This window comes from Agelaius tricolor, unplaced genomic scaffold (assembly GCF_023055355.1).
Source record: "Agelaius tricolor isolate 1412-34295 unplaced genomic scaffold, bAgeTri1.0.p SCAF_2, whole genome shotgun sequence".
NCBI lineage: Eukaryota > Metazoa > Chordata > Aves > Passeriformes > Icteridae > Agelaius > Agelaius tricolor.
The window spans coordinates 78,772,441-78,792,352 of record NW_027269262.1 but is presented as its reverse complement, the minus strand read 5'-3'; the positions used below and the strand labels follow the sequence as shown (position 1 = coordinate 78,792,352).

The 19,912-nt window shown below is 36.3% G+C and overlaps 1 protein-coding gene across 3 annotated transcripts in view; it reads right to left on the bottom strand.

The window, feature by feature from the left end:
* Nucleotides 1-19,912, bottom strand: part of TAF2 (TATA-box binding protein associated factor 2) — a 60,670-nt gene that overhangs the window by 37,777 nt on the left and 2,981 nt on the right. For 2 of the 3 annotated variants that reach the window (XM_071421673.1, XM_071421676.1), the window contains exons 3-11: nt 19,641-19,801; nt 10,469-10,587; nt 9,019-9,160; nt 8,399-8,630; nt 7,889-8,073; nt 7,204-7,317; nt 5,829-5,928; nt 4,105-4,190; nt 485-620 (exon numbers count right to left, since the gene is read on the bottom strand). In XM_071421673.1, coding sequence (XP_071277774.1) covers nt 485-620; nt 4,105-4,190; nt 5,829-5,928; nt 7,204-7,317; nt 7,889-8,073; nt 8,399-8,630; nt 9,019-9,160; nt 10,469-10,587; nt 19,641-19,801 — 1,275 coding nt within the window. The remainder of the gene's footprint in view (nt 1-484; nt 621-4,104; nt 4,191-5,828; nt 5,929-7,203; nt 7,318-7,888; nt 8,074-8,398; nt 8,631-9,018; nt 9,161-10,468; nt 10,588-19,640; nt 19,802-19,912) is intronic. The other variant, XM_071421675.1, reaches the window with a different exon arrangement.

The following is a 19,912-nucleotide window of genomic DNA, read 5'->3' as shown; positions in this document are numbered from 1 at the left end:
ATAATTAGCAAAGAAGCAAAACTACAGTTCTGCACAAGTTCAGTATTTCAGAATAAAATTACAATCTTCTATTCAAATGCTTCTCTAATACCAGCATCTAAGTTTCATCTAGCACTGAAAACTTCATATAATGAGAGAGCTGGAGCTGGATTCTCATTATTTATAATTTCATTAGGTTAGCTCACAGCAACACCAGTCAGGGACAGGAAAACTGGCTCTCAGTGTTAACAACAAATCAAAATAACCCATCCAATGAAGCACCTTAAGATTAAAGAGAATATGCAGCATATAAAAAGTACTGTAAGTTATGCATAAGAATCCTAACCCAAATGACCAAATGTTTGTGCAGTCCTGCTAAAATTGAAACCATAGATGGAATCCTATGATAACCTGTTCTCTACTTCTCTGAACTCTATTTCATGAACAGAAATGCAACTGAAGACAAGGAGTTTTTTATATTCCACATAATCATCTAAATACCTACCTGTAACATGAACTCCATGCTAATTCTGTTCTCAATCAGTCTCATAACAAGATGTGCTTTACACTGGAACATCGTGTAATACTCCCAGGACAGTGTATGGGGGTGTTTGATAGAAAAATGTAAATGTGAAGCAGGGCTGGAAAAAAAAAAATCAAAAAACCATCTATTTTGCATTTTATTGAATGAAATTTAAAATGTACCCGAGCAACCAAGCTTAGAGCTGCACCAACAATTACTTAGGATTTCTTGTACTGCCTTAGTTACAAATCATGGCACGCTTAAAAGGACCACTCACTTATCCAGAGAGGTGACAGTACCTGGCATACAGCAAGAACTGTACAGAGATTAATGGCACATGATAGCTGCTGTGTAGGGCTGTAGAGACAATGGGAGCACCAGCACATTGAGCAAGGAACCTGTGACTGAGTCTGGAAATTACTCATGAATCAGCAATCTTCCTGCACCACTTCCATTTAAGAGTGACTGTATAGAGTAAATATTTTGTATTTAAATAAACTATTGTTGCAATGCAAGAAAAGTAGGAGTTTTACAATTCACAGAACACTTTCATGTGATGGGCCTAAGGAGTTTCTTTCCTTTTATTTTAGTTAGCAACTTTATCTTTCAATATTTTGGCAAACTTGGTATCTTCTAAATCAGGTAACATGACAAAGAAGACTAGGCAGGTAATATTTAATCCTTGAGAAGAATAAGACTTTTCTGCCTCCTTTTAAAGAGACTCTTATTTGAGAAGAAGAAATTATTAATAGTCTGACTTAATTTTCTTGATGAACCAAGCCTATGGCAACTGTATGTGGCTTAGCTATGTTTCTTCTTTTAGTATTTTTCACAGGACATCTGAGTTTTCTATGAATGAGTAACACACATCTGAAGAAACCAGGTTTGCTGAGGTTCACTAGCAAGTGTTCTAGAAAAACAGTACCAGCATTTAGCTCCTTGTCTGCAGCCCTTAATATTTCAGATGGCAAGAATCAAGGTAGCTGCAATACCTTAATAACTTTTCCATTCTTCTATGTACTGGGAGAATCTCTTGACTTTGCTCATGAGTATCTGCTTAAACATCTTAAGAAGATACAAAAAGAGAAGTGTTTCTAAATTTAAGCAAGTATTACCCTTCTTAGGTACAGTAATTTTGTGAAAAAGAAGTACGTAGGTTAACTCCTTCTTTGTAGTTGATAAGCAGTTGCTGAAGCTCTCCTTATCACAATTCTGTTATTCTGGATACTTCTCTATTCTGAGGTAGGGAAGGATTAGCAACCATGAAAGAATTGAAATTCAAGGAGGAAACTGAGGTTGTGGCTCAGACATTATATAATAATTTGGTCTCAGAATAAAAACTATCCAGCTTCAAATTTTACAGTTGATTGACTTTTGTAAAATTCTTTTCTTGCAAATTACAACTGAGCCAGTACCCACAATCCCAAGATCTCTTTTTAAATTTACTAAGTGTTGATTGATTTTGGTACTGGTTACATTATTTAACTGCAAAAAAAACTGACACAAGTTTGCATTTGACAGTTACATCTTGTAGTTCACTCAATATTAATACATTTCTTCAGATTATATTTTTCTTCAATCATTATTTTATTGAACTGGCACCAAAACAGTGTTAAAATTACCAATATGGACCTAGAGCCTTTGTCAAAGTAGACAGTGAAGCAGCTTTTCCACAGAATTTTATAATGCTCATGCTCCTGAAAAGAGTCCAGCCATTCAATATAAACCCTGTTAGTAAGCTTCTTCCATATGAAACGTAGAGTTTTTAATTTTTACAGCAGGGTGGTACCAGCACAATCAAAGGCTGAGGAGAACCACAGCCTGAGAGAGGAGGACAGGAAATGAAAAGGTTACACACAAAGCTTCGCTCTGAAGCTTTCATCCACACAGCAGTTAATCTGCAGTTTTCTTTCCTGCATTTTCCCAGGCTCTGGGATTTTGACTTTTAGAATAAGTACTCTGGAGTGCAGTGTTGGTACTACACCAGACATAAACAGGAAGAATCTGAGACCTTTGTTTTGCACACAAATTAATTTGTGTGTCTGAAGGAAGTTGGGTTTTTGGTTTTTATTTCCCTTGATGATTTATTATATTTTACTTATAATTTAGCCGAAAAATGAGATTATTACTTAACACAAATTTTCTTCATGTTATTATTAATTGGAACCACTGTGCTGCAAATACATTTGCCAGCTGTATCATAACAAGCAGAACAAAGAAATGAAATGCACAGAATATACTGGAGAAAAATGTTCTAGGCCCCATTATGAAAATACTTTCCTTCAATACAAATTATCTCTCAGAATCAGGAACACATCCATAATTTACATACCAGGGAACTCTGCAATCTACAAAGAACAGCAAGTTGTAATTCATACTTAAGTGATGCTGTGGTTATTATTAACAAGCTGTAACACAATGAAGTAGTAAAATAACTAGAAACAGTTTCCAACAATATATCACAGCAAGGAAACACAACTTTAAGAGCACTAGGACAAAATTTTGTCAATTATTCATGTCCAATTCTAGAATAAATATAGTGCAACTAGTAAAATTAACAGTTAGAAAGAGATTTTGATTTTAGTGAATATCCTTATTTAAAAATGTGCCCCTTATCTCTAGTGTCATCTGATCTTATTACAGTGAATGTAGTGATTTTCAAAATTCATTCAGTTCTAAACCCAGAGTTTTAACTTTAAATTAACAAAATATGGATTTGCACACTATCAAGTGCAAAAGAGCCACTGTTCTAGACAATTTTGGTTGTATTTTCATAAGACAAGGGCTTCTGCTGCAGTAAAGAACAGAAGTTGACATAGTAGTCTACCTGCACAGGCTCAACCTTGCAGTTGTGCACATGCTGCTTGTGTGTTTCCAAAAGCGACTCTTGTAAGGCTGTGTCAAATGGAGATCAATTTATGCAAGAAAAGAAAAACCCAGCAAAAGTTTGTCACTGAAACCCATATCAACTTACTGATCTGACATGTAACAGTATTTTCCACCACCAGTGTTTAGCACTTCTCAGTGGGTAGTACTGGAGTATTACAAGAGAGGGGAGGGGAATCATTCTAAGCTACACACACTGAAGCTACAATTATTGGGAAAATAAAAACCCAGCCAGTTCACACTGGTAACTAACAGTACTTCACAGATGACTGATCTAATAATTTTCTACCCCCAATATACTAAGGAATCTCAGTCTAAGACTACAAGGTGGTATCTGAGAGCAGAAAGAAAAAAGAGCAAAGAAATAGAAAGCTGATGATACCATGAAAAAGCCTGAAAATCACTAACCACTCCAGAAACAGCTCACATCAAAATTCTGGCTCCATGTTGTCTCTTATCCTCTTACTAAAAAGCAGTTTCGTAACAGCATTAAAAACATTCATTATGCTTCATTTCCTTTGAGATTCAAATTGAAAGGAAAAAAAACCCAACAGTTAGAATATACTCAAGATGTACTTTATGAGACTGGTAATACATGCCTTGGGCAGCTCGAGATCTTCAGCCTTTGGCCTTGTGCTACACAACACACCCAAGGCATATATTAATGGCCCCATAAAAACATACCCTGCAATGACTTGCAGCTTAAATAAACATACTTGTCTTTCTCTTTTCCTCCTCCGAATATTGGATGCAGTAAAACTCCTCCAGTCTTCAGTTCGTATGCCACGATTTGATCTAACTCCTAAGAACAAAATACATAAGTAAGCATAATTTTGAAGAGCAGAAAAGTTATTTAAAGAAGACAGGAAAACTTTTAATATTGTTCAAGTCATACCTCCTAATAAGTTTGTTTACAAAGGGAGAAGTATTTTAAAATCAGGGACGTTCCTCAAATGACAAACAATAATAAAACAGTAGAAATTAGTATTTCATACTTGTTCAGGGGCTGAACAGGGGGCTAATGCCCAACAGTGCTGAACTACCTTATAACCAGACTATTATTATTTATTTATTCAATAAATAAGTTGTTTTTGACCAAAAGAAATAAATGTGATCAGTATTTCGTGCAGTGGAAAACAACAACAGATACACACACACAAATAAATATAATATATTAAATATAGATATAAATAAATAAATATATCTGTCTGACCCAAGCTCTGTACTGGGTCTGAACTTGTGTGATGCCAGGTTAACAAGCACACCTTAAGGCAGGATGTTTGTAAGGGCTCGTAAGGGTGACTTTTGTCACCCAAAAGTCAACATGAATCAAATTGTGTCAGCTTAAGGACAGGAAATGGAAACTGATGCCTGTCTACAATGCACTGTTAAAGATCTTCCAAATATTTATATGTGTTGAGATTTATTGATACATATCAACTTGCACACCTTCATATATTGGTAATACTGAAAAAGGGCAGAACTGGAGCCTGTGACAGTAGCACCTCTCAATTCTACATGGACACCTATAGTTTAGTGTGGACAGATGTGGAACAACATGAGCAACTTCTGCTGCAGACAGCAGTAAACTCTCCCAAAAGACCTCCACCCAGTTCTGCTGCTCTCTGCAGCACCCACACCTCTAGCACAGACAACACCAGACTGGTGAACTAAATGAGCATTAGGCAGAGAAGGACATGGTACTGGGTCCCCAGGTGAGTAAGGGATGTAAATGGAGCAAGCAGAGTTAGGATTTACTTTTTGGAATAGGGAGAGTAAGAGAAGGTGATGAGAGAAAGAAGATATGTATCTTTTTGTGAATAAATGTTACTTGCAAAGAATGAGGAGTCATTGCTGCTATCACTAGAAAGTACCTGTCTCAAAGATTACATGTAGAAACGTAAGCTCTAGATAGAAATTTGTTTTCCAAGAAAAGAAATCCCTTCAGACAGGGAGTTTTGTACTGTTTCATTATTTCATTTAGCACTTTAATGATACTAAAAGATACCTGAACCACCACTGATCATAGCTAATACTGGAGCCTTCCTGAGCTATATGGATAGCCATCACAGTATAAGAAATTCACCAAATACAAATTCTTACGAATCCTATACTCTATCCTAAGTATTCCAAAAGTAGTATCTTTTTTTGATTCTTTTTTTTTTGTTCAGGAGTCCAAACAAAAAGAGGAAAACTGATTGCATGGAGAGACAACAACAATTATTATTCATTATTCATATGTCAGTCACAAAAATCTATTTTGCTTTGTATGCTTGGTGTTCTTCCTTGCAGCAAGTGATAAAAATATTTTAGCTCCAAGGTTTGTTACTACTAAAAAGGTCTTTAGATTGCAATGCAAAGCTATATTATATTCAGGTTTTATGCTGTATTTTCTTTGATGCAAAATGTCTGAAAGGTACAGAAAACACTATGATGTTACCTGTTTAATCCAGTGGCGATACTCATTAACACCAAAGGTTTTTTTCATCCAAAGGCCATAAATGTAACCAGAGATTCCCTTTAGCACCCATTCATCTGACCTATATAAGAAAGAAACATGAATTATATCACTTCAGAGGATATTTTGTAAGGGATGGTATTTTTGACCAACTCAAAAATAGCCACAAATTTCAAGAGGTTGTATAACTTCTCTAAGTCAACAGAAGTCTGATGAGCTGTTAACCAATTTATGGAACTTGGCACCTGGACAGAACCAATGAAAGTGAAAAGTCAGTGAAAACTAAACTTTTACCACAGAAATCCAGATTAAAATATAAAACCTATTTTAGCTGAAACAATAATAATAAACAGGTGGAAATGGACACTAAAGTTAAAGCAACTGCTAATCAATATGATCTTTATTTCCTGGTACACAACTCTGTGAAGTGCAGAAGACCTGGACAGCAAGTAGACAAAATACCTATCTCACAATTTGTTTGACACTCTTTTAAACACACCTTCTGTAAGTTATGTTCTAAGAGAGAAAAAACAGACAAAAACTAAAACTAGATCATGATCATGAACTAGAACCTTAAACAGAAAAATGACATTGTGCACAGGATATGATGAAGTAAACAGAATAAGAACATACGAAAATGGAGTCATGAAGGATGCAAAAATTGCCTTCATCATAGAAGTAGGTTAGAAATAAAGAAGAGAGCCACAGAAATTACAACAGTACAAACATCAATTTAAGAACATGTTGATTTCCCTTGTTTTTAAGACAAATATGCTCTGGGACGTAGACTTTTGCCATTAAAAAAAGTAATTGGCTACTTGTCCCTAGTAAATAAACTGCATGCAAAAGGATTTAAGATAAATACTGATGAGAACTGCAAGAACCATTTGGGGAGGTTTTCTGAGACATGGAGTTATAGCCACCTTAGCAGGTATTTTCCTATTTGACACTAATTTCTGCATTCTCCTCCCTGAAAAACTTATTAGTTCTGTGCTCTGTAAGTACTTTGCATGCAGGCTATACTTCATCATCCAAAATATCTAACAGAAATTGATAATGCAAAAGAATTAGCTTTCTAAAATTTTCAGACACCAAAGCACACTACAACATTCAGGAAGATATATTCAATCTATACAATCTTTGGAGCTATTATCTCTCACATTCTCCTTTCAAAACAACAAAAAATACTAATGGATTTTCATTTATTGAGCTTATTATTCTTACATTTTTTCCCATTTTTGCTTTCTTCTACAATTACTGTTTTACTTATTTTTTCAATAAAATGCAATTTGCAAATTAAACTTTGAACTTCTAGATCCTCCCCATTTTCTGGAGAATACTGTGGTAAAATACTTACCAGGACATTCTGGATATGAAACATCCAAAGAATTGCTGGGCCAGGGCCTGTGCCAAGCATCTCCTTGTCAGTGGAGTTTCATCTATAATCATTGCGCTGTGCAAGAGATTTGTGCTGGGTCCCCACAAAAAGAAAATAATGAGCAACAACATGAGCATTGGCTCCAAAGAAATAAAAGAGACCTTGCCTTAAAAACCAAAACAAGTAAAATAATTTCTTCAGTGTTTTTTCAGTGAGATAGTAACATATTTTTTAATTTTTAATAATCTTAATTCAGGTAGATCTCCTGCTATTATCATCTATACACAACTCTCTGTATGGAGTCTAAGTAGTTTAACTGGTGACATTCTCTTGGATTCCTGATACTTTATTCCAGCTGGAGAAAAATAAAACACAATCATATTTCTGCACTTAATTTGAGATTAAATACTTCATGCATGGCATTTCTAATTCAGAAGAAAAATCACCACCAGTTTTTTCTTAAAGTAAATGCAACATTTTTATAACAGATAAAAATGGAAATGGTGTTAAAACCCCATAATGTCGATATAAACAAGCCTTTTCAAACTAGGAAGCCCAACACTCAGGCTATAAAAATAACCAGTTTCACATATTTCTCAACAGTCTTGGATCTAGAGCTTCTAGGCCCGTGGATTTAAAAGGTGCAATTTTCTCAAATACTAACCTGAAAATACTCATGGAGGCATAAGCAGCTACTTCAACATAAGCTTCATCTATAAAAACAGTCTTGAAACAGGAGTAAGGATAGCGGCAGGTAAGAATCTCCTCATAAAATTCAAACACCTCATGAAGGTATGATGTGGTATGTTTGAGCAGTGGGAGAAGTTGTGGTAAGCAAAAGTGAGTCACCTACAAACAAAGAAAAATTAGTTACAAGACCTACAAACATATTTAAATACATAAATATCAAGTTATTATATATCTCAGGGAAGAAACCCAATTTCAACTAAATTTGCCCCATATATAAAGACATAAATGGAATTGCTGCTTATTTAAAGGCTTTTTTTCTGAGATAAATTTAAATGCAGGCATTACAAGACAAGCTTTATCATACAACTGTACTAATGAAGTTTGATCTAGAAATACCCATTCTTGGACTAATATATACTGACTGCAACATGAAACATCAGTAATTCTTTAGAAAAAAAAAGGAGGCTTCTTTGATGAAGATTACCTCATGCATGTATGGATCAACAAGGATTTCAAAAGGTCCAATTGCCAAGGAGATGTTAGAAGCTGCAGTTGGAATAGTCAACATGTAATGAAAAGTCTTCTTTCTCATATCATGGGTGTATACAGTTTCTACCAAATCTCCATTTGAAACAGCCACCATTGCAGCATCTACAGTATACTCAAGTTTCCAGGTACACAGCTCAGAATATGAATCCACACAAGGAAACCAAAATCTAGAAAAGTGAAGATTAGGGGAAAATGGTTATCAATTATACTTAATAATTATACTCTTTTTCACAGATGATTTTTCTTTCAAGTTCCAAACTATATCCCTAAATACTTTAAGAATATATGAATGTTGACATACTGACTTCTACAATACATTAACTTTATAAAGCTTTACAAGCTTTTTTTGTCTTTACCTATTGCTGAGCTATAAAGACTAGACATTCTAATTACCAGTCATTAGATGCTACTTCACATCAGTAAGCTCCTTTGAAGCACAAATTAAATTTTAGAATTTTTTTAAACTTGAAATAATTAAAATAAATTATTTGTATTTCCTACACTTTGAGAGTAAATAGGAAATACAAATCTAACATTCAAAGACAGTTTTCTTACCTTGTAGAATTTTGATAGCCACATGAAAAGACATGAGCCCCTCTTTCTGCCATGTTGCCCTCCATGTCGGGTACCACAAAATGAAGGCCTCCTTTTGGCTGGTCCAGAGAAAAGTTTATATGCACCTTCAGGACTTTTAACTCTGCAGCACAAAGACCAAAACTGAGTAAGTATATACAACTTACATGAAAGTTATTGTAGGATATTAACTCAGTTTTGGACTCCAGGTCTTTAAAGACTATGATAACTTCATTCTCATGGACTTCCCGGTCCACTTACAAAGTACAGCTCAAAGCTTACAAAACTGAGACCTCCCTAAGCACAACTCACAGGAGATGCATTTACAAAAATCTTTACTAATTAATAAAAACTGTAATTGGAGTCACATTTCATCTTCTAATTCCCCAACAGTGAAGCATATTTATATAGACTGTATCCTAACTATGGTCTTGGCATCTTGTTGAAAAAATTTTCTCCAAAAACTCTATGAAGCAGGCACATTCTTAAAAGACATTTTATTATCATTTGCAGTTGCTTAAAATCTCTTATTATAGTTCATACTTTTCCTGTAAATTAAGTGTCTTCACTTTGGTTTAGGTTCACAGAAATCTCACCTATGAATAGATTGGCAATCCAAGCATAGGCTGAAATTTATCCAACAAGTGTCACCATATTTTGGCATTCAAACATTGAAAAGTGAAATCATAAATGTTTGACTATTTTCCTTCTAGGCTTGCTCCTCTTGTGTAAGGCAACAGGAACTTACACAAAAATTAAAATAAACAAAAATGTCTTTTCCATTAAGGTGCATCTGACAATACTGCATGAGTCAGCCTTGCGTTATTCTTTCAGAGGTCTCATAAATCCATGGGAAAAACCAATAAAACCAGGCAAGAAATAATACAAGAAACTAGTAGATCCTGGTAAGAAAATACACAACACCGGAGAGTAACTTATTAAAACGGTTCCTTATTCCAGGATCTAGTGTGCCAGTTTATACTGGAGTCTGCTTTCACACCAAATCAATTTTAAAGTGACCATTCCTTGAAGTGAGGTGGCATAAAATTAGTAGAGCTTTGTAAAAAGATGTAAATACTATATCCTTGTAAATTATTTTTTTGTTGGACCATATATATTGTAAGCAGCTTCAAAATTACAATTTAACCCCCAGTACGTTTCATTATTCCCACTTCCCCAAGTATTCTCCTGGGGTCATGACCACCCAAGAGTATGTTTGTATATAGTGTCAAGAAGCCTTGCAACACTCCTCCCTATAATCAAAAAGTGAAATTATTTTTCAGAATTCAAGTGGAGAGGAAAAAGGAAACAGTAATCACAAATTCATAAGATAATGTAACACTACTTCTATTTCTTCAAAGCTACTATCTTCCTAAGCAAACTAGCTGACAACTCTGAAATTTAAATTAATTTTTCAGTATGGTCTCTTTACCATCAACATGCTTCCACAGCTCTGAGGGAACCTTAATGCAGAGCTCTCCGTTTCCAGCATCCGGGTCCACAGCACTGACAGCGGCGGCATAGGCATTGGAGAAATAGTTGAGATTCCTCCTGTCAGAAATAGCCAGTTAATTCTTAAAGAACAGTTGTGGTGAACCACAAAAAACAACCGTGGTTGTTAAGACTGTGTTTCTATGCACTGAATTTCAAGGTGCATGGACAACCAAGTGTTTTGTTTTGTTTTTAAAGGAGTGGAAGAGAAAAGGAGTAAAGATTAGATTTCAACAACCAGAACTTAAAATATGGCTCTTGCAAAAGTGATCTGTAATCAAAAAGACTTAAACATCAATAACTCCCAATAAATTGAGAAATGCTCAGTGTTGTTTTCTTGCCAATAAGAGTAATAACTACATTTAGAATTTACATTTACAATTAGAATTAACTACATTTAGAATAACTACATTTACAATAGAAATTAAAAATTCTGGGTTTTATCTTGGATGAAATTTGTATCTTTATTCTAAAGCTCTGTCTTGAAGATCTGCATCCTCATATATTGCCATCTTGCTCTTATTTTGCTTTTCTAAATGTAAGATTTTAGCTTGATGGATAGAAATAGGGGTTTTTTAATGCACTTGTAAATAACACATAAAATATGTTAAGAGTTCTGGCCTTAATACACAAACACAGAAATATGTGCTATACTTCTTAGTTTCAAAACATTCTTCTTTTTTAAAGTGTACCGTTATTTATTTAAGATGCAAACACAATTGTTGTAATCAGGTTTGAGCAACTATGTATCAGTGTGGATTCCTTTGAACCCCTCAGGGAAATCCCCAGGGCCTTGCCCTGGAAGAATATACCACAGAGCCTGCACCTAGGCTGAAAGAGAAGACTTCCCCATGGAGCCTCCCAGCACCAATCCAGCCCAGTTTTCATTCCCCACGTGTTCCTAATGCTTGTGGTTTCTCCTTTCCCTGTTTCCTCCTTGGTTGTGGTATCCCTGGTGGCCAGCCCCATCTTCCCTGTAGGGCAATACCCTTTGTCCTGCCCTCTGTACCACCCCCGAGCCCTCAGACCATTGGCCACTGATCCCTAATTAACCTTGTGCACACCACGTGGCTTGGTCTTCTGTCCCTGATTTCCCATTTGTTGTGCTGGAATAAACCTTGGCTGGAATTTAGCAAACAAAAGGCCCTTCTGCCTCTCTCTGCTGACCTAGCTGTGGTGAGTGTAGACTTTACTGCTTTGCCTGAATGCTCATCCAAGCTGCTTTTCCACAGGAGATGCTCTTTGGGAAATAGGCAGCAGCATCCACCATCTAAACCCCACACTGCTACAAATCAGCTGCTCATTAACTGCTCACTTCACTACAAAGTCAGATCATTACTTCAGTTATGACTTAGTTTAATTGCTTTTTACTGAAATGAGCTGAAATGAGCAGGAACAAGCATATGTCTTCTGTTAAAGTACTTATGAGCAGGATGTTACCTTATTAGTTAATGTGATTATATTTAACTATTGTTAAATAGTTCAAAAATAACCCTGCTTTTACAGTTTTATGTGATAGTTTTTATACTTTTTCAAAATGGATTTCTAAACTGTTTAAAGCATGGGAGCAAAATCTTTCTTAATTCTAATTCTCCAGTACACGCAGTTTTTCAAAAGCTTACACAACTCTATACCAGAAGAGAAAGTGTTTGACTAACTTATCACCTTTTCCACAGAATTTAGGTACTGCTGATGAATCCAAGCACAAGCAGGACACAATCAAGCAAAAAAGCAGTCATGGAATCACAGAGCCACAGAACACTCTGGGTTGGAAGGGACCTCCCAAAGTATCTAATCCAACTTTCCTGAGGGAGGACAGGGACATCTTGCACTAGATGAGGTGGCTCAGAGTCCTGTCCAACCAGACCTCCAATGTTTCCAGGAATGGGGCATCTACCACCTGGGAAACCAGTTCCAAGGTTTCACTGCCCTCACAGTAAGAGAGTTCTTCCTTGCACCTGGTCCAAACCTACCTTCTTTTAGTTTAAAACCTTTACCCTTTGTCCTACTGTAACAAGCCCTACTAAAAAGTCTGCCCCATCCTTTTTATAAAGCCCCCTCTAAGTATTGAAAGGTAGCAGTAAGATCTTCCTAGAGCTGTTATCTTCTCCAGGCTGAACAACCCCAACTGCCTCTGCCTTTCCACACAGACAGGTGCTCCATCCCTCTTACCATCCTGGTGGCCTTCTCTGGATCTGCTCCAACAGCTCCATGATCTTCTGTGCTGAGGGCCTCAGAGCTGGACACAGCACTGCAGGTGGGATCTTAGCAGAGCAGAGCAGAGGAGCAGAATCCCCTCCCTAACCCTGCTGCCCACACTGCTGGTGATACAGCCCAGGACACCGCTGGCTTTGTGGGGTGCAAATGAACACTGCCAGCTCATGCTGAGCCTCTCATCCATCAGCACCCTTAAGTCCTTCTCTGCAGGGCTGCCTGCAATCCCTTCATCCCCCAGCCTGTACTGATACTGGCCGCTGTCCTGACCCAGGTGCAGGATTACTGCACTACAATGGAGTAAATTAACTTTTGGCTGAGGACTCCACCTTCCATGGAATCTGAAGTCTACACAAAGCAGACATGATCTCATTTCAGGATTTTGCTCTCATCTAACCATTCTCCATTCACCATCCATGGAGAAAGCGACCCACATTACAGTACCTTACATGGAAGAACAAAGTGTAATTAACCATGCCACCACCAGCATTCTGTATGTCTAGGTATGTCAAATACCCTGCTTAATATTCCGAGTCTTGCACAGCTATAAAAAATTTTGCTAAAACTCTAAAATATATTGAGAACATATTTTCATGTAGTTCTTCATCTTTGGCAATAATAGTGCACAAATTCCCTGGCACCACTACCAAGGCTGAGAATTTCAGGAGCAGTAAACTTTTCTACATTGCTTGAAAGCTTCTGAATAGCAAGTGGGACATTTCAGTAGAGAAACTCACAAACATCAAGTTTAAATATATTTTTCTTTTCCTTTTTCACACTTAACTATACCTAAAGGTAGGATATAATGCCAACAAGTTTTAAAAGGAAAAGGTTCAGTTTGTACCCTGGAATAAAGTATAACTTCAGGTATAGCTCCAAAACAATTCCAGCCCACTTAAACTCCAGCTGATGTGCTGCCTCTTAGCCTCACTCACACATCACTACTACCTCACCCACTAAGGAGAATGTTCATCTGATCCTGTAGGGATGCAGCTGAGAGTGTCAAATGGGAAAGTAAGTCCTTTTTTTCTAATCAGGCAGCTTTTAGTTGATCTGTCATACTGAGGGGTCAAAGAACCTCCCTGAGCAAAGTTGCTTTAAGCTGTCCTCCAAATGGCACCCTATACCTTATATAAAGGCAAACAAATACCACTGGGAAAACTCAATTTAAAAAGAGTCTGCATGACTAAGAACTATAAGTAATCAAAAAAAAGCTAGCAACAGAAAACCACAGTAACATTCTGTTAGACTGTGCTTAATTTTACTCCAAACTGTTTCTGAAAATTGACTATTATTGACAGGGATCCCTTTCCTACACAGTGAGAATTTGTTCAAACTTTGAGAATTATGATGAGCTTGTAGCTACACTTTAAACATCACTGTGTTCACAGACAGGAAAAGGTTATGATTTTACAGCAAAGTAGGGAGACTCCAGAGCTTAACATTTTATGGAAAACAAGTCTATTCTTATATTTCTATTTTTGTGCGGTGTTCTAGTTCAAATGGGTGATTCATTGTAAAAGGAATCCATTAAAGGCATAGTACCACAAATTAATCTTTTCATAGAGTGAACTATTCTCAATAAACTACATATGGCCATTTTAAGAAAAACAGAGCACAAGCCAGAAGTTACAGTCCAAGGAACAATGATAAATTTTCCTAATGCTAAGTGTAGATTGACAATGAAAAAACAAATATGTATTCATGGACTTTTCCCAACAGAGATACATTCTGTTATCAGCATTCACCCCAAACACTGTCAATTACAGCCCAAGGCCATGCAGCTTGAGCAACTGTAAAGAAGCAATGCTACAGACATTTATTTTTTAAAATTACTAAATTGATATTAGTAGCTGCACCAGTGCTACAAATGTATGTGCCAAACATATAGTCTATAAACCACTGTTTTCCTACAGTACTTAACATCAACTTGGCAAAATAAGTTATTTGCTCTGCCTGTAATGCATTACTCTTCATAACCAGTAATTCAATTACTATTTTACTTTGCTTCCCATATAGAATAAGCACTTGATATTGGAGTACATACATGATACACCATGTAAAAGATATAATACATGCACAGATAGGTGATTTATTATTAGGGCAATGATTTGAACCTTTGCTGAAAAACCTAATTTTCATTCCTGGTCATGTTTAAGGGCTTTGTCATCTCTTTTCAAAAGTGCTGTGCACCTTTGTGTCATGGTCTAGGAATGGTCCCATTTAGTGTTTCCACTGAAACTACTTCAAACCACGTGCCACTCTATCTCTCCACCCTGCCTCTGTGGTGGGCTGCAGAGGAGAACTGGAGCCACAAAAGGTAAAGTTTATGGATTGAGATAAGAACAATTTACAAGAGACAACAATGAAATAAGAAACAAATAGTAACAGTAACAATACCAATGACAATATGTATGAGAAAAGAGGTGACTGTTTCACATGGTATTGCTCACCCCAGGTAACTCATAAAAACACCTGACCCCCTGCCATGCTATGGGATCTGGAAGCAAGCCTTTTTCCCATCCCTGGAAAATAAGAGAAGATGGTAGAGAATAATCTCCAGATCTTAGCCTTTCTCTGCTCCTAACTACTGTAAAAATGAATTATGTCCTGGCCACGACACTTTGTTCATTTCTAACAAAGTCTATAATGAATTTTCAAGCATTAGACAAGCATTATATCAGTGTAAATAAAGGCTATTTATTGCAGCAAGGCAACACATGCTCAGTCCACCAGAAATTTTTCTATTTTGTACGAAGTCTAAAGGCTTGATCATTGACTTCCCAGAAGAAAAAATACTGCAAGACAGACGTGCCCTTAAGGCTACCACACTGCTCCCTCTCACAGCTTACTGCTGCTTGTAACTAAAGCAACAGTGAAGTCAGAGGATATCAGAACATCTTCATATTTGTAATGTTTAAATACTACAGGCTTCAGGCTAAAAAAAAGACAAATGAACCAGCAATACACAGGAAAGCATTATGTGAACGTTAGCTAGCTATACAAAAACATAGCTTCCATTACACAATAATAACAGTAAAATGCAACAGCTCCTCAGCCTGGCATCCTAATTATCTCATAAAGGTGAAGCACATAAGCAGGCACAACAGGATCCTCACAAACTTCACTTATCACAGATCAAACCACTGCACCCAAACTTTTGCTGCACCTATTTAACAGTTTACAATCTCAACCATAAGATTAAGGAAAAAATATATCTCCTTTGTCAGTTTTAAATAAATAGGGCTGAGATACAAGCAGTTGTCTCAGTATTCAGAATATGTACTGGAATTTCTACATAGAATGTAGAAGTATAGCCCAGAAAAAGCAAGCTTATTTCTCTTATACTGACGGAATCAAAACACAATTTACAAGAAAAAGAAAGATGAGGAGGATAGGCAACTGTAACACTCAAAAACAGCAGCCCCAAAACATGACCCAAATAGGCACTCTCCAACACTACATGCAGTCTCCAGAAGATTTGAAACTCTTCTCAAAAGCACAAGTAAAATGGGATTCTCTGCCATCTTGTGTACACACAGTAAAGCACTGTGGATTATTTCATACCTTATACCCTTGTTCAGGTGTTTGCTCAGTCAGGAAGGAAGTGACTGCATTATCTAAGTTCATCCATCTATTCTGATATGAAAATGGCATCAAAGCTAAAATTATATTTAACGTGCTAATGGCTTCTAAACTTTCCTACAAATTTCACAGATTTTAATTACTTTTTTAGTAAGAGTTTTTCTAATATTCAGGGGAACTGAAAAAATACATGACTGAAAAAAATTGTTTCACCTTCTTCAACAGTGAAAATGTGAAAAGACAGAGAACACGTGTCAATCATTTTTTTCCTCAAATATGCTAAAACACAATAGTACTGTTGCAACTGAAAACAAGGTGAATATTTCAATTCAGAATACAAAGAGGTGATCTCACACATCTCACCAAGAAGTAGCAAAGAACATCATAGCGAAGCCAGAATTCTGAAGACAGAATTGTGTTATACATAAAGCTGAATTTCTCAATCCTCTTTTAATTGTTTTCTTGCATGCCAAAATTTGCACAACATAACAGTGAACCACTTCTCTTAACGTCCTATCAGCAAACATAACCTTTCAAGTCAGAGACACTGTAGCAGGTTTTTTAATCTTTACTCCATACAGAATTTTTCATTTTAAATAGAATTCTGTTGCTAACTAAGGGAGTAAGAAGTCTTCAGATTATTTTAACTTTGATAAAATGGTAGAGAAGTGTCCATTAAATTAATACATTTTTTAAATACTTATGCCCCAGATAACCTGCTAGGAAAAAATTTCTTCATAGACAAGACTGTAAAGGTTGGAACAGACTGCCCAGGGAAATGATGGAGTCACCATTCTAGAAAGTGTTCAAAAAACTTGTGGACATGGCCCCTGAAGACATGATTTACTGCTCATGGTGGTGCTGGGTTGATGGCTGGGACATATGACAATGATCTTATGGATCTTTTCTAATTTCAATGATTTCTATGATTTTAAGTCTCATAGAAAACAACATCTAAGAAACTAAAAGCATTATCAAAACAAAAGAAGATGTTTGTATGTACAATCTTATAACCCAAACTTATACTTTTTACACACCACAGGGAAAATTAAAGATTGAAAACAAAATATTTAAAATAAACAGGTTGCCAAGAACCATCTTAATTTCCCATTTACTAGTTCAACAGACTACTTAAGAAAACTGTGCAAAAGGTAATGATCCCTCTAAGATCAGAAACAAACCATCATGTCTAATCTGTGTCCCGCTCAAAATAACTGCTGCACCTAGTTCAGCTGCAAGAGCACAAAGGACATCATCACCAAACTTGCCATAACAAATGAGAACCTGGAAGAGATGACCAGATGATTAGATAGAAAGACTAGTGTTAGAGTAGTATGATTTGATATAAAGACTGAAGACTACTGTCACAAACCACTGTTTCTAGAAGCAGCTCTTTGTAAAGAAGGGCAGAGAAAACACACTGATGATTTTTTTGAGGTACTAATTCTAGAGTTTTTAGATTTCTAGTAATTCTACTTGCAATCCTGCCTAAAGAGCAGAGATACTGTATTAAACTACCCAACTGTGACCAGGTATTTTAATGGAAAAATACAGCTAATTTCATCTAATATTTTGTAACTCACATTGCCTTTAATTTCTGAGATACAGAAAGAGGCATACTAGTTTTTTGTTATGAATATTTAGTGACCTCTGTCTTTCATAACTATGAATAACATAAGAATTATAAAATACAGAGATTTTCCATTAAGTTTGAATAGTTTGAACAAAAAACCCCTCACCTTCTCCACAAAATGACAGAATACTCTCTCCTAATCCCTTTTTTAACATAATGGGAGTGCTCACTCTTATAATTTGAAATGCTGCTCCTTTTTCACATCTTCCAGGAGTTACACAGGATTCCAGTTATTACAGAATCACAGAATGGCTGAGGTTGGAAGCAATTTCTGAAGGTTGTCTAGTCCAACCCCTAAGCTCCAACAGGGTCACCTACAATCAGGTGCTCAGGAGCACATCCAGATGACTTGAATATTTCCAAGGATAGAGACTCCACAGTCTCTCTGAATAAGTTATCCCAGTGTTCAGTCACCCTCACAGTAAAAACTGTTTCTTGATGTTCAGAGGGAACCTCCTATGTCTCAGTTCATGCCCCCTGTGTCTGCTCCTGTCAGTGGATGTAAGCTAAAACACATGAAATTCTATCAGAATATGAGGGAATGCTTTTTACTGGGGAGGTCATCAGCAGTGGAGAGAGTTGCCTGGAGAGACTGCAGAGATTCCATCCCCAAAGATACTCAAAACCCAAATGCACACAGCCCTGTGGAATCGATTCTACCTGACCCCATGTGAGGGGACCTGGACTAGATTATTTCAGCCAGTCTTTTGCAGCCTAAAGGACTGATTTTTTTAATCAGCTGCTGTTAAACAACACTTTCACTAGAAGTTTTTCAACAATTCAGCAAATTGTAAATTCAACCAAGCCAGCCAAAAGAAGGTGTGAGAATATCAACGTTCCAGCAAATCAAAAGAGATTATCTAGGGAAAACATTTGCCCATCATGCTCTCACCAAAAATGAAATGGCTACAAGATCTTTTGCTAAAGCCCCTTCCCATATCAGTTCCCCAGAACATACAGAATGCCACATGATTTTGAACATAATCTTCAATATGAGACGTTGAAGAAATTTGAAACTTTGCCTTTCAAATTTTGAAGTGAGTTCAGGTTCTAGGACTTATACTGTTATCTACAACAATAAATAATGAAAGTTTGATTCCTTAGGAAAGGCCAATAGCTTTACTTTCTAGCACTTCACAACAGTCTAGAATCCCTACAATAAAGGATTCTGAATTTTTGACATAATGAGCAATAGAGTCAACAACAAAAACATCAAGTCACAGAGCAAACAGAATTACAGAATTAATATACTCAAGTGGTTCAGTATCAAGACTCAAAGAAAATTTCATAACTCTGATAATAAATTCAGTGTCCTATATAAATGAACACCGTATTTGCAAACTGAATTATTGAAGCTCTTGCATAACTGATGAAAAAAAGAATACACAGTGTCTGTCTCGAGCACACAGATCAAATCCAAGGCCTTTTTTCCCCAGTAAGTGCTTTATAGGATAATTTTTGATACTTTCACAAAACAATACAAAGATAAATGAGCAGAAGAAACTCTAAAGAAGACTAGTGTAAGAGTCAAAATTATTGCCAAAATACTTCCCCAAAATTAGACCAGACCAAAGGTTACCATTAGGAAATTACCAGGTAAAATTTGACTTAAAAGAGAATAGGTTATACTTAAGAGCAACAGAAAACACTCCATCTGCAGAGTCTTAAACACACCACTTACTGCTTTGACTCATGGTGACAGACCTCCAGTGTGGGATCATTATAGATGAAAGCTGCTTCTAAATCATTGACTCTCACTCTGTAAATCCGGCACTGTTTACTGTTCAGCTTGATTCTGTTCAGGTTTGCCACTGTGGGAAATATTGTGAGTTCCACATAACCCTATGAAAACACAAATCAAAATCTTCTGTAAAATCTTTAACAACTTAAAAAGTAGAGAGATATAAAAAAATTATTACTAATACAATTTAAAAAAATCACTGGTATAAAGAT